At 45.4% G+C, this 14,408-nt stretch overlaps 1 protein-coding gene across 4 annotated transcripts in view; it reads right to left on the reverse strand.

Moving 5' to 3' along the window:
- Nucleotides 1-8,970: 8,970 nt before the first annotated feature.
- The window catches only part of XXYLT1 (xyloside xylosyltransferase 1), a 529,386-nt gene continuing 523,948 nt past the window's right edge, over nucleotides 8,971-14,408 (reverse strand). For 3 of the 4 annotated variants that reach the window (XM_029615071.1, XM_029615069.1, XM_029615070.1), the window contains one exon: nucleotides 8,971-13,081. In XM_029615071.1, the coding sequence (XP_029470931.1) occupies nucleotides 12,685-13,081 (397 nt within the window). In that variant the 3' untranslated portion in view covers nucleotides 8,971-12,684. The remainder of the gene's footprint in view (nucleotides 13,082-14,408) is intronic. The other variant, XR_003858535.1, reaches the window with a different exon arrangement.

The following is a 14,408-nucleotide window of genomic DNA, read 5'->3' on the forward strand; positions in this document are numbered from 1 at the left end:
TCCATCAAGCCCAGCATCCTGTTTCCAACAGAGGCCAAACCAGGCCACAAGAACCTGGCAATTACCTAAACATTAAGAAGATCCCATGCTACTGATGCAATTAATAGCACTGGCTATTCCCTAAGTCAACATGATTAGTAGCAGTTAATGGACTTCTTCAAGAACTTATCCAAACCTTTTTTGAACCCGGCTATACTAACTGCACTAACCACATCCTCTGGCAACAAATTCCAGAGCTTTATTGTGCATTGAGTGAAAAATAATTTTCTCCGATTAGTCTTAAATGTGCTACTTGCTAACTTCATGGAATGCCCCCTAGTCCTTCTATTACCGGACCTTTATTAAAAATTACTTTTCATTGACTGTTCCATTAACAGCAATGACTAAGAAGGGAGCCAACGTTGCCACTTGGTCTATGGAAGCTGTGACTGCGTTCCAGAAGTTAAAAGACGCCTTTCAAAGCAAACCATGTCTCCGCCATCCGGACCCTACTCGACCCTTCATTAAAGTACCTGGTGGTCCAGCGGGGGTCCCGGGAGCGATCTCCCGCTCTCAGGCTGTCGGCTGCCACTAATCAAAATGGCGCCGATGGCCTTTTGCCCTTACCATGTGACAGGGCTATCGGTGCCATTGGCCGGCCCCTGTCACATGGTAGGAGCACTGGATGGCCCGCGCCATTTTTAAAGATGGTGCCGGCCGTCCATTGTTTGTTTATATAGGTATGGTCAGGACTTGTCAAATCCTAGGATATAAGAAGGATAATTTTCAGTGTGCTTGCATTGGTGCAGATTCCACTCTTACCTGCAGTCTTTGCATCAGTTTTCACAGGGAAAGCATGCCAGGACTTTTGCTTTGAAAACTGCTGTGGTTACCTGCTTTTGTGCCAATAGATTTCTGCAGGAAAAGTACTCATGAAGATTTGAAAATGCAATTCCCATGTGCACCCCGACCTAAATAAGCCCCCTTTCCCAATGGAGCTAAATATTTACGCATTGTGGCACACTGCATGAACTTTTAGCCAGCTTTCATATGGTCAATGTATGCATAGAAAATCTTTGTTATTCACCAAACTGCTTTGAAAATTGAAAGATATATCTATTATGTCACCATAAATGAAAACAAACAAATGTACTCAACAGAAGCTAGCATGCAATATTCAGATTTCTTCACACAAGAAAGCACACACAGAGGTCTGAATATTGTATGGTGTTTTTACTGAGTATATTTGGTGAAATAGATAGCTTTCAAATATTCAAAGTGGTTTTTGGCTTGTTATGATTACTTTTTCAGCGACTGCCATTGCATTTGGAACTAATTTTTGGTACAAACAAGCCTTTTCTTTTTTGAGCTGTTTTAAGGTTTTTAAAATTGTTTTAGTGTTTTTTTAAATTCTTCTTTGGTTAAGGGGTTTTTTAAAACATAAAATATACAGTATATATAACTAATATAAGACACTCTGCATTGTGATGAAAAAGAAAATTATTCCTTACCTGCTAATTTTCGTTCCTGTAGTACCATGGATCATTCCAGACTGTGGGTTATGTTCCCTGTCCAGCAGATGGAGTTAGAACCAAAAATTCCCAGGGGAGGACCTATATAGCCACGCCTCCCTCGCCTCAATCCTCAGTAACTGGACTAGCAAAGCCAAGACGAGAAGAGACAGAACCAGAGGAATCAATTAATCTCAAAAATATAGAGAAAAAATAACAGCTGTGACAGCAACTAACTTGTACTCAAAAAACTGTAACTGAGAACTTGCAAACAGCACTGTGTTCAAAGACACAGCTCGCAATAACTAGAGATACAGAGTGAAAATATTGTGAAGACAGGAAAGCAGGGATGGCCCACAAAGAACCCCCAAAACCAGGGAGGGGTCTGGAATGATCCATGGTACTACAGGAACGAAAATTAGCAGGTAAGGAATAATTTTCTTTTCCCTGTACGTACCAGGATCATTCCAGACTGTGGGATGTACCAAAGCTTCCCCATCATGGGTGGGTCGCGGACAGCCCTGCCCGTATGATCCTGTCTCCAAGCTGACCGTGAGACGGCACGCGAATGTCTAGACGATAATGTCTTGCGAAAGTGTGGAGAGACTTCCATGTGGCCGCCCTACAGATTTCCTGAGAAGAAACTGCAGAACTTTCCGCCCACGACGTCGCTTGAGCGCGGAGAGAATGCGCCTTAACAGCTAAAGGTGGAGACTTACCCACTCCGATGTATGCGGCTATAATCGCTCCTTTCAGCCAGCGAGCGATTGATTGTTTGGATGCCATGCAACCCTACCTGGGTCCCGACCAAAGGACAAACAAATGATCGGAGAGTCGAAATTCATTAGTGACCTCCAAATAATGTATCAAAGAACGTCGGACATCCAACCGACGCAGGTCAGAAGAATCAGAGGATAAAAATGACGGAAGCTCTATCGATTGGTTGAGATGGAAAGTCGAGACCACCTTCGGCAGAAAAGATGGAACTGTCCACAGGGATACTCCCCCTGGCGTGAAACGAAGGTATGGCTCCCTACATGATAGAGCTTGTAGTTCAGAGATCCGACGTGCTGAGCTGATCGCCACCCGGAAGATGGTCTTAAGGGTGACATCCTTGAGTGTGGCCGAAGTCAGAGGCTCAAAAGGCGGTGCACATAGAGCCCGGAGTACCAAATTGAGATTCCAAGAAGGACAAGGTGGCCTAAATGGAGGCTTCAAGTGTTTTACCCCCTTTAGAAAACGTAGGATATCTGGATGTGAGGCCAGGAGCTCCCTGTCATTACTACGTAGAAAGGCTCCCAACGCCGCCACCTGCACACGAAGAGAATTATAGGCAAGGCCCAAATCCAGACCAGCCTGAAGGAAGGAAAGCACATGTGTCACCGAGGCCTGCGTTGGTAGAATCAATTTTGACTCGCACCGTTCCTCAAAAACCTTCCATACTCTGACATAAGTAACCGACGTGGATGTCTTCCTAGCTTTCAGGAGCGTGGAGATGACAGATTCTGGATATCCACGCCGTCTCAATTGACGCCTCTCAAAAGCCAAGCCGCAAGACAGAAGTGATCTGCCTCCTTGAAAAATATTGGTCCTTGGCGAAGAAGACGTGGCAGATAACTGAGCCGAAGAGGGCCGTCTACTGCCAGATTGAGAAGATCTGCAAACCATGGTCAACGAGGCCACTCTGGTGCAACTAGGATCACCGGACCTTGATGCATCTCTATCCGTCGGATAACCTTGCCCACTAGAGGCCACGGAGGAAAGACATACAGGAGACACTGTCGAGGCCAGGGAAGAACCAGCGCGTCGACTCCTTCCGCGCCGCGCTCTCGCCTGCGGCTGAAGAACCGAGCGGCCTTTGCATTTGTCGCGGTTGCCATTAGATCCACATGGGGTCTCCCCCAACGCTGTACTATCCTTCGCATTGCGTACTCCGAGAGTTCCCACTCTCCGGGATCCAGGTGTTGTCGACTGAGAAAATCTGCCTGAACGTTGTCCACGCCAGCTATGTGCGAAGCCGCTAGCCGCTGTAAGTGTAGCTCCGCCCATGTCATCAACTCGTCGGTCTCCAACGAGACTAGATGGCTTCTGGTGCCCCCCTGGCGATTGATGTACGGCACTGTGGTTGCATTGTCCGAAAGAATCCGAATCGCTCGACTGCGTACCAGTGGGTAGGACCCCTGCAGCGCTAGATGGACTGCTCTGGTCTCCAGACGATTGATGGGCCAAGTGGACTGTTCCATCGTCCATCGGCCTTGGAGAGACCTGTCCTGACAGACCGCCCCCCAGCCGGTGAGACTGGCATCCGTGGTGACGACCACCCAATTCGGGTTCTGTAGAGACACTCCCTGAGCTAATTGTTGAGGGTCCAGCCACCACTGTAAGCTGAGCAAGACAACATCCGGGATGGGCAGTACTGCTTGAAAATCTCTCGACACTGGGTTCCATCGTGAAAGCAGAGACCTCTGGAGAGGCCTGAGATGAGCGAAGGCCCACGGAACCAAATCGATTGTTGAGGCCATGGTTCCCAGTACCTGGAGATAATCCCACGCCGTGGGAGCAACTAGTGCCAAGAACCGTGTTACCTGAGCACGCAGAGCCCGAGCTCTGTCCGGGTGCAGAAATACCTTGGCTCGGCTGGTGTCGAAGTGTGCTCCCAGAAAATCCAGCGATTGGGACGGTATCAGTTTGCTCTTTGAGAAATTGACGATCCATCCCAGAGACTGAAGAAGCTGTACTACCCTGTCTACAGCACGGTAACCCTACGTCCTCGACTTCGCCCGAATGAGCCAGTCGTCTAGATAGGGATGTACAAGGATACCCTCCTTGCGGAGCGCCGCCGCCACCACTACCATGATCTTGGTGAAGACACGCGGAGCCGTCGCCAGACCAAAAGGGAGAGCACGGAACTGAAAATGCTGTCCCAAAATCTTGAAGCGTAAGAAGCACTGATGATGGTGATGGATCGGGATGTGAAGGTATGCCTCTGTAAGGTCCAAAGAGGCCAAGAATTCTCCCGGATGCACGGCTGCTAACACTGAACGGAGCGTTTCCATACGAAAATGAGGAACTCTGAGACACTTGTTGACCGTCTTGAGTTCCAGGATAGGTCGAAAAGTGCCCTCTTTCTTGGGAACCACGAAGTAGATTGAATAATGACCTTTTCCCAGATCGGAGGCTGCTACCGGTACTATCGCCCCCAGCTGTAGCAGACGATCGAGAGTCTGTCGGACTGCTAATTGTTTGAGACGGGAACCGCAAGGAGAAAACAGAAAACGATCTCGGGGTTCTTGTACAAAATCTAATACGTAGCCTTGTCTTAAGATGTCCAGCACCTATTGATCCGACGTAGTTTGGGCCCACTCCTTGTAAAAGAGAGTAAGGCGACCCCCCAGGTGGGGGATCCCCTCTTGGGTCCTTCTGGCATCATTGTGAAGCCTTCAAGGAAGGACCTACCCCTTGAGTATCCTTACCGTGGCGGCGCCCCCGAAAGGACCGGTTCCAGGTGTGTGATCATGTAGAAGGAGCCCGAGGTGTCTGCTGTCTAGTAGGACGCGACCTCCGTTGATTCCGGTACCTATTTCTGGAGGAATAAAACGATCTAGAAGAACGTGGACGATCTTCTGGTAGCTTGTGCACCGCATTCTCATTAAGAGATTTGATGATCTGATCCAAATCTTCCCCAAATAGGCACCTACCCTTGAAAGGAAGGGAACTCAGGCGCGTCTTAGACGAAGCATCTGCCACCCAGTTGCGTAGCCACAAAAGACGACGAGCGGACACCGCCCACCATGGAACGAGCGAGGACCCTTAACAGATCATAAAAAGCATCAGCTCCATAGGCAACCACCGCTTCAAGTCTATCAGCCTGAATAGTCTCTGCCTGTGGCAAAGATTGGGAAGTGAGAAGCTGTTGTACCCAACGCAGAGCTGCTCGCTGTGCTAGGGAACTGCAGATAGCAGCCCTCATCCCCAACGCTGAAACTTCGAAGATACGCTTGAGGTAAACCTCGAGCTTGCGATCCTGGACATCCTTCAACGCCGTCCCGCCCGTGACCGGGATGGTAGTATGTCTCGTGACCGCGGATACCGCTAAATCAACAGCAGGAACCTTAAGAATCTCCAAGAAATCAGTGGGGAGAGGGTATAACTTTTCCATGGCTTGACCGACTCGAAGACTGGCCTCAGGAGTATCCCACTCCCTTGAAATCAATTGCAAGATGTTGTGATGCGTGGGAAAAGCTTTCGCTAGAGGTCGTAAGCCCACTAGGAGAGGATCCCCTTTCTTAATCTTCGGATCCTGAGCCACAGGATCCGGAGGAGGGTCAATGTCCATTTCCTGGAGGATGTGGGGGATGAGATCATCCAATTCCGCTGCTTGAAAAATACGGAGGACCCTCGGGTCGTCACCTTCTACCTGGGCCGCCAGGGAGGGATCATCCGCATCTGGATCTTGCCATGGATCCCCCGACGGTTGTTGCAGCAGTAAAGGAATCACAGGGGGGGGGGGACTGAGTGGACCCCGCACCCCCTGTGGGCAAAGAAGCCCTCCCTAAGGGAGGGTCTGCCGTCGAAAGCTGTGTCAAGCAGGCCAGTTTGGAGGGAGGGGGACCCCAAATTCCAAGATTCGGATCCCTGCTCTGTAAAAATGCCTTGTGCATTAAAAGAATGAATTCTGGCGAAAAAGCGGGAAGTGCTGATGAGGGGCCCCCTGAAACATCGTCCCCTTGCCTGCCCTGGTCCGTTGTGCTCCGAAACTCCATACTGTTAGAGGAAACCTGGAGAGGAGCGTCGACGTCCTCCTCAGAGAGAGCTGCCTCCGAGTCAGCTGAGAAAATGGCCGCCGTTCCCGCGCTGAGGGGAAACGGGGCATGCCGCTTCCTGCCAGCGCAGTCCGACTCTCCTCCAAGCTGCCTACCAGGTAAGCCATACTCCCCCTCAGGAAAAGCTGAAGAAAATCCCTCTGAGGTCTGCTGAAGCCCGTGCCGAGCTCCGGAGCCGTTCGGCGATTTTTTGCATCGCGGCGGGAGGGAGGGGGAGGGGCGGCTGCGGCGCGCGGCAACAACTGAAGCGGCGAATTAATAAACCTCTTCGGCCTCCGGACCCCTCACCGTCCCCAAGAGACCATCGGGGAAAAACGCCGTCCCGACGGTGAGCAGCTCCGGGGAATGGGTCGTCGCAGAGCTGCAGGGCGGAAACTCCAATCACTCCCTGAAAGGGAGGAGGGGAAAAGGAAAACTCCGGGGCTAGGGGGAGCGGTCGGCACTACAGACTTTCACCCCTGATAAATTCCTGTTCCTACCAACGACTGTAAATGAAATAAAAATAACACTTACCACACTCTAGCCAGGCAAGGAAGAGGAAAAAACAAAAAGATAGGAAGAGAGAAATAAAGTGACAGGCAAAAAACACAGCCTGTCAGCAAGTTCCTGACTGGAAAACAGTGTCTCTCTTTGAACGGAGTGGTCCTGTCAGAACACTACAGAACCTATCCCTTAGAAGAAAAACCTTTATCTAATATTATTTAATTGATTCCTCAAAGAGAAAATAAAACTAGAAAAGTGCTGGGGACCACCGTGTCCCCTGCTCAGTCTGCTGGAGTTAGAACTATACTGAGGATTGAGTTATGGAGTTAGAACTATACTGAGGATTGAGTTATGGAGTTAGAACTATACTGAGGATTGAGTTATGGAGTTAGAACTATACTGAGGATTGAGGCGAGGGAGGCGTGGCTATATAGGTCCTCCCCTGGGAATTTTTGGTTCTAACTCCATCTGCTGGACAGGGAACATAACCCACAGTCTGGAATGATCCTGGTACATACAGGGAATACATGCTATCAAGGTTGTCAATTGCAACCTCACGGAAATTTTCTCACTCCCCCCATGACCAACTGGTACAAACAGATTTTTGAGCTTGCACCGATCAAAAAACTAATCTTTATGATGAGAAATGATTCTTTGCCATAAGTGAGAAAATCTAGGAGGCATGTAGAACATATTACAAAAGGTCACCTCTTTTTTCAGGTACCTGTCACTGCTTCTGAATGGGTTATTGTGAGGCAGCACCCCTAGTGTTCCCCTATTTTCTTATGCAGGATGAGGCTAGACACCTGTCTACTTTAAATGCCTTAAGGAGAGTATGCTCTATGGCGGGATCCTTCAGAGCAGGTGGAGCTCAGGGGGCATAACCAGAGACTGGGGAATAAGAACTGGGATCCAGATGGGGATAACCAGACCAGGCTAGGTCTCTGGGAGGAAGGCAGATCCTGTATGCAACACTGTCCAAACACTGAGCTGAGATGAAGTAATACACTGTAAGCAAAAGTGTATACTGTTTGAGGAGAAGATAGACTATGGATGTGCATGTGTGAGTTATAATAAAGAGTACTGTTTTAGGAAGGCAGGAATCAATCTAGTTTGTCCCCAGGTCTGTGGGAATCACTGCTCGTTCCCACAGTTATCATATTCTATACCCTTGCATATGATGTTTGTTTACGTTGTTCTTGTAATAATAGTAATAACTTATTTCATTACTATTATGCTGTTGGCTCTGAATGTATACATAAATTACAACAAAAAATTCCAGCTGAAAGTCACTGGCTTGGACATTATTGTGCCTGTTTGCCATTTTCAGGGCCGGAACCACTAGGGTTATATGTGAAGCCTCAGTACTTTCCAAGTCATGTCCTCTATTGTTCCTAAAGATCAAGTGATTTTCAAAATTATGTATCTCATTCTCCCAAACTGAAATGAGGTGCATAATTTCGAAAGAAATTTAAACAAAATACAAAGGTGGGCATGTATTGCCATGGCCTAAGGGGAAAAGCCCTTATGAATATTTGAAACCATTCCAGTTATAAAGCATAAAAAGTTTACTTTTCGCTCATTCTTTTTACTAAGGGATCTTATGTCCTCTGTATTAACGCATGAACTAATGTGCCATTTTATAATCTTGTTAAGCTCTACCAAAGGCCGATCTTAGAAGAAAACAGCTGCCGATCATACAGCATGCCATGGCTTCAGCGCACCAAAATCTGCAAAATTCCAATTCTCATTGAAATTACCTTTTTTTGCATGCATAGTCATTTATGTAAAGTTTTAAAATGCTCATATTCTAGTGTGTAGAAATAAAGCGCTGCAGACAAGTTGCATGTGTTACACTTACAGGACTGGCCTAACACATCTGCGACATTTGATAATCCATTAAAAAAGTCTTCTTGGATGCATCTTGTTGTTTGGCATTTCCTTCTGTAGATGCCAGTAGACCAACATTGCAAATGCATTGCTCCATTCATGTTAGTTTAGAAGGCAAAAGGAGAAAACTAGTTTTCTCCCTACCTCACTCAGGCTATATTCTGTGCCTGCAGCAAATTTCTTTTGAAAGCAGGAGTCAATAACCTATATCTCCCAAAAATAGATTTCAATCTAACAAACTCCTTTAAAACTCACCAAGTAGAAAGCAAGTAAGAAAAGAGCACTGACGTCAAATGTAATTTATTTATAAAACCTTGCTAAGACACATGGCACCATATAAAGAGGGAAAAATATTAAGCAAGACTAAACAAGGTTATCCGAGGTAGACATGGGACTAGCAAAAAATATCCCAGTGCTTATAATACAATTATGCAAATTAACCTGGTTCTTAGATCAAATGTATGTGAATACATATGATGAATATTTCTTGTGCTTAGTGAGCTCAGGAACAGTGGATCAGCAAATGCACCATTCACAAAGAGAAATTGGGGGAGGGGAGGGTTGGCGGGTGCTGGATATTTTAGTGTTAGCTGATTATCTAAATTAAACAACAAAAAAACTGAAATCCTTTTCACACACAACTGCATAACAGTAATTACAGAAAGCAGGCACAGCTTTAACTGGCCATTTATTTTAATACCAGATGTTTTAAAGAATCTGTAACTGGGGTTGTTTCAGGAACTTCATTCTATTTCTTGTTTGCTTGCTCTTCCTTTCCCTCAGGCATCAGAAGGGTACTGTGTGCCCAGGTTAAGTGCCACACTTCATTTCTTGAGGGAGTGCACACAGAGAGTAGGGGTTGAGGTGGCAAATGTAGCACAAGGAATCTTTGTGGTCACTTGGGGGAAGAGGGGGTTTATCTCCTTTTCCATGCCACAGATCAATAGCAACAGAACTTCGGCTTAATTGGAGCAAGGCCCAGGATCAGCAGAGTTCTCAAGTGATACTTACCACAAGTCATTCTCCCGCTGGGATTTTAAATCTGTTTCGAAATAAAACTGTGCTCAGAAATTAACTTCACATGCCATAAAGCTCTGAAGTAGCTACAGAAGGATCTGCAAACAGAATAGCTGCACACATTAACGGCTGCAGGAACATGCACGGCGGATAACTCACTCACCTCTATATCCTTTTTGCGCCGCAAGGGATGCAGTCACATCACCATTGCACAGTAATATGCTTCCTTCAACACAAGACTTCCAAATGTGCATCAAAACAGTGTCACAATTAGTCATTTGTCCACCCCCCCCCCCCCCTCCCAAAAACAAATGCGCATTAGCTATGATTCGAGCATGGTAGGAAAGGTTTGATAAAAACATTTTACTTGGGTCCTCAATAGTCATTTCTTAAAATATATGAACATTTATTTCATAGCTGAAAGCAAATTTTGTATATATAAAAAGTTAATTATGCAGCTGTGAAAGACAGACATCCACTTTACAAAAAGAGCAATGATTTCACTGTGGAGGGAACTGCTAAACATTTCTCAAGCTCACCTAGATATTTAGGGGGTAATTTTGTAATTGCCCACATTGGTGCAAACTTCATGGGTATTTTTTTTTTTTTTACTTTCAGAGCCTTACAGTAAGTTTCTAAATGAAATTTCCTGCTTGCTTTCACTCTGAAAACTGTCGAGGAAAGCCAACTGCAGACATTTACACCTCCTAGGATGGGAAGAAAAGCCAGGTACATCAGGCCCTGGTCCAATAATTGCAGTGCAGAATCACAATAGCTGCTTTGGTCCTGGAGAAAACGAGAGTCTTTGTATTTGCAATACCTTCTGAAGGACAACCCAAAAAAAAACCAAACATGTAGTCCATGAGCTTTCCAGCCTCATTCTTCAAATGGTCCAAACAATTAAAAATTGCATGTTAAAAAAGAAAAAAACCCCAGTCATTTGGCACTTGTAATAAGCTGCACAGAATGGTGGTTCTGCGTTCAGTTATCTTCATGGCTCTACAGTTCTGCCCCGTGATGGCGCAGCACTATTTAACTCTAGACTTCAGAGTCACGTGGGATTCTCTGGACGCCCTCTCTTATATCACGGAGCTTTAAAAACAAAGTACAGTATAACCAAGCTACTACTAACATCACAAAAGTAACAATGTAGAAACAGCTGAAATGCAAGGCCTGGAGACTTTGGGTCTTGCTACTGTGAATTATGGAATGCTAACGTTTGTGTGCCGTGAGTCGACGCTAAAAACAGAAATACTTTGTTCTCATTGATTTTTATTCTGTCCATCTTCCAAGATAACTTCTGACCTCTGCCCTCCTCTCTGACCTCTGCTTTAACTTACTGCAACTTCCTGATTAAGTTCTATAGATTGAAAAAAGACTGTGTGCATATGAGGTAATCTTTCAAGAGACACACAGTGGTTGTGCACATAAAATTAGCTTGTACTCACAAACATGCTACTCTATAAACTTTGAGAGTATGCGTGCATGTTCAGTGTCGCGCATCAACATTAATAGGGGCGGTTTAAGGGTGGTGTTTGGACGTACGCGCACAAGTTGGATTTCCGAACTTGTCCACATCCTTTTACACCTGCTAATCGATTTGTGCAAATGAAGTCATACTTGTCTTTTGTCTGTAGTCTTTTGGTGGAAGGCCTGGGAAGTATTGGCGAACTGGTGATTCCAAGCACACGCATAAGCAAGTATTTCAGAAGTGGAGTATGTATATACTTTATAGACTATCTACCTTCAAGTTTATTTCTGGGTTTTTACACATGCAGCTGTTACAATTATTGTGCACGGATTTTTATAGAATGGGTAGAGAAGATGTTCACTTTCTTCCATTACCTGCGCACTGAAACAGATGCACATACTTTTTGGGCATAAATTTGTGGTATTGCATAAACTGTGCTGCTCTGGCCACAGAGTTTATAAAATACTAGCATAAATCTCCACAGCCCCACACTTGTTAGAGAGCAGGTATAAATGTCCACGTGAACTTTTACGGGCATAATTTTGAAAACTAAAAGTGTGTGCATAAATGATTTTCCACCACCAACCCTACCTTGGGAATGCCTCCTTGCTGTATATGCGAAATCACTTCCACTTTACATGTGCAACTCCTGGGGTCATTTTCAATGTGTGTGTTTACATGTGTGCATATACACCTATACCCACACCTAAAGAGAGCAATTAGAAAAATGATTTACTGCACAGCAGCAACACTAGTTATACCAAAAGCTGACCAGGACACTAGTGTAACATGTTATACGGTCATGCTATTCATACAGACATGCTGCAAGATGTCATAAGTTATCAGTGTAGTAGTTTCCAACTTACCGTAGTTTTTTTTCACCCTTGCAAGATTTTTTAAAATGAACATGTGGAATCACTGTAGCTTAATTATTATTATTTTGCATTTCGCAGAATTTCTACTCTACCAGAACACCGTTTCAAATTGTTACACCGCTTAACTCTGCGCTTAAGATGCAGCATCAAAACACGGTCCTTTAAGTTTCCTAAAAATAAATAACCCTGCAATCTTTTTTAATTCTTGCTTGATGGTAACTCTTGTTGCTGTCTGTCAACTACATTAATAAGCAACACCTAGTGGTCAGCATTCCCGGGGTACCGTCTTTACGGCAACTTGAAGCCCAGTGAAACAGTATCTTTCTATCAAGTGCGATATGCTCTCTTGTAAGAGGACTGCTTGCAAATGTTCACTCTGGCTAGTCGGCGACTGCATATGCTCCATGTCTGCAAAGAATCATCAGTTCTGCCAGATATACGGGAGCACAAACACTGACCAGTAACCTGCTGCTTTCTCTCATTTCCTCAAATACGACTTCCTTTCTAGAAAGGCCCTGTCCTACCTAGTCTTTAATTATTATTATTCTCATTTCCTCTCCATAGCGCTCTCTCCTCTGGAAGTCGAAACCCATGAAAGCCTCCTAACTGACCATGCCAAGGCTAGTGGCGCAGGCCTATTCCTCGGGAATCGGAGTATTGCAGTTTCCATGCAGAATTTTGACGTGGCCCTCACACCTGTAGTAGAAATTAAAAACCTCGCTGTACCCATGGTCCCTCCACCAGGTGCAGAGCTGCCTGTTCCAAACGCAGTCCAGGATGTGGAACAGCTCTGCATGCTCCATTCCAATCATCGTAAAGAAGTCCTGGTCGCCCAGGTGACCCTTGAAGTGATACTTCTCTGTCAGCTTCTGCACCTCACCGGGCGCCAGTAACTGGTTGTAGAGTTTGGACTGGCGCATGGCTTCCAGGTTCAGCAGTATAACTCCACTGTTAAACCCAGGCAGGCCATCAGGAGGGGGATCACCAACCTTACTTTCTGGGTTCTCTCGGCGATACTGCCAAAAAGTGTGCCTTGGGAAGAAAGGAAAAAGGAAACATTATTTTAAAGCTGCACATGCTTTGGATTTCTTGATGGAAAACATCATTAAAAAATTATTTGCCTAATGAGCGTCTTTCTTCCCTTGATATATCTGCAGTATTTGATTATATTTCCGTGAGTCAAGCCTACAAGCATCTGCCTCAGTCTCTCCTTAACAAGAACAATTCAAAATATTACATCAGCCTTTCTCAACCTTTTTACCATGGAGGAATCCTTGAAATAATTTTCGGGTCTCAGGGAACCTCTGCATAAAAATTATTATATATCTATAGCTCATGGTAAATCAGCATGATCAGTAAATTGTAATAATCCAATAATAACTGTCAGTGCTCCTTTGAGTAGAGAATGCGATTTTTCTCTGGATCTGTTTATTTAGGTCAGGTTATTAGCCTCCTCTTTTTGTTAAGTACCCCTTCCATAAATTTTTAAAACTCTTCATCTCTTTTATAGGCCTATATAGGCATAACAAGTGTTATTTTTGAAACTAAGAATACAGAATGAAATGTACTTCTTTAATGTGAAACCTGTGTTTGTTTGCTGCTGCACAAATATTTAATTCTGTGTAGGACCTGAGACAGGCTTACATGACTTCCATCTTCAACTGAAATGAGACGATGTCTGTCCTTACTCTTGATGCTTGTTAAACATGAAAAAGCTTGCCCACACATGTAAGAAAATGAAAACTGCAGCAAAATGTTCATTGCTTTCCTCTGAATGGCAGGATGGCACGCAAAGTTCAAAGAACTATGTTAATTTTTTTTTCAAGCCTGATCTCTCGAGGAACAATGTTGAGAAAGGCTGCGTTAAACTATCTACCACAAAAGGAACTAATAAAGATACTGAATGTTTACGCAGAGCAGTAACCAAGCATTAGGACGCTGAGTCCTTCTAGGTACAAGGTCACTGACTCTACTGAGCACAATATCGAGTTCTGCGGAAAGCAAACTAACTTCCCCCCTACATATCTGACATACCATGTGCTCCCTGAATGCAGCAACCCCAAAAGAAGGCCAAGGCACTTCAGTTTCTAATATGTCATAGAAAGTGAAGATATAGAGGAAGGAGAGGAGAAAAGACCTGCCTGAAGTGGGGTGAGGTTCCCGGCCCTGCGAAACCCTCCTCCGCCTATCTGACGTCACTTTGCCGCGACCAGTCTTCCGCTACAAAGCCGCCGCTACCGCGGCACTAAATTGAGGAAGGAGAGGAGAAAAGACCTGCCTGAAGTGGGGTGAGGTTCCCGGCCCTGCGAAACCCTCCTCCGCCTATCTGACGTCACTTTGCCGCGACCAGTCTTCCGCT

This window comes from Rhinatrema bivittatum, chromosome 9 (assembly GCF_901001135.1).
Source record: "Rhinatrema bivittatum chromosome 9, aRhiBiv1.1, whole genome shotgun sequence".
Classification (NCBI taxonomy): Eukaryota; Metazoa; Chordata; class Amphibia; order Gymnophiona; family Rhinatrematidae; genus Rhinatrema; species Rhinatrema bivittatum.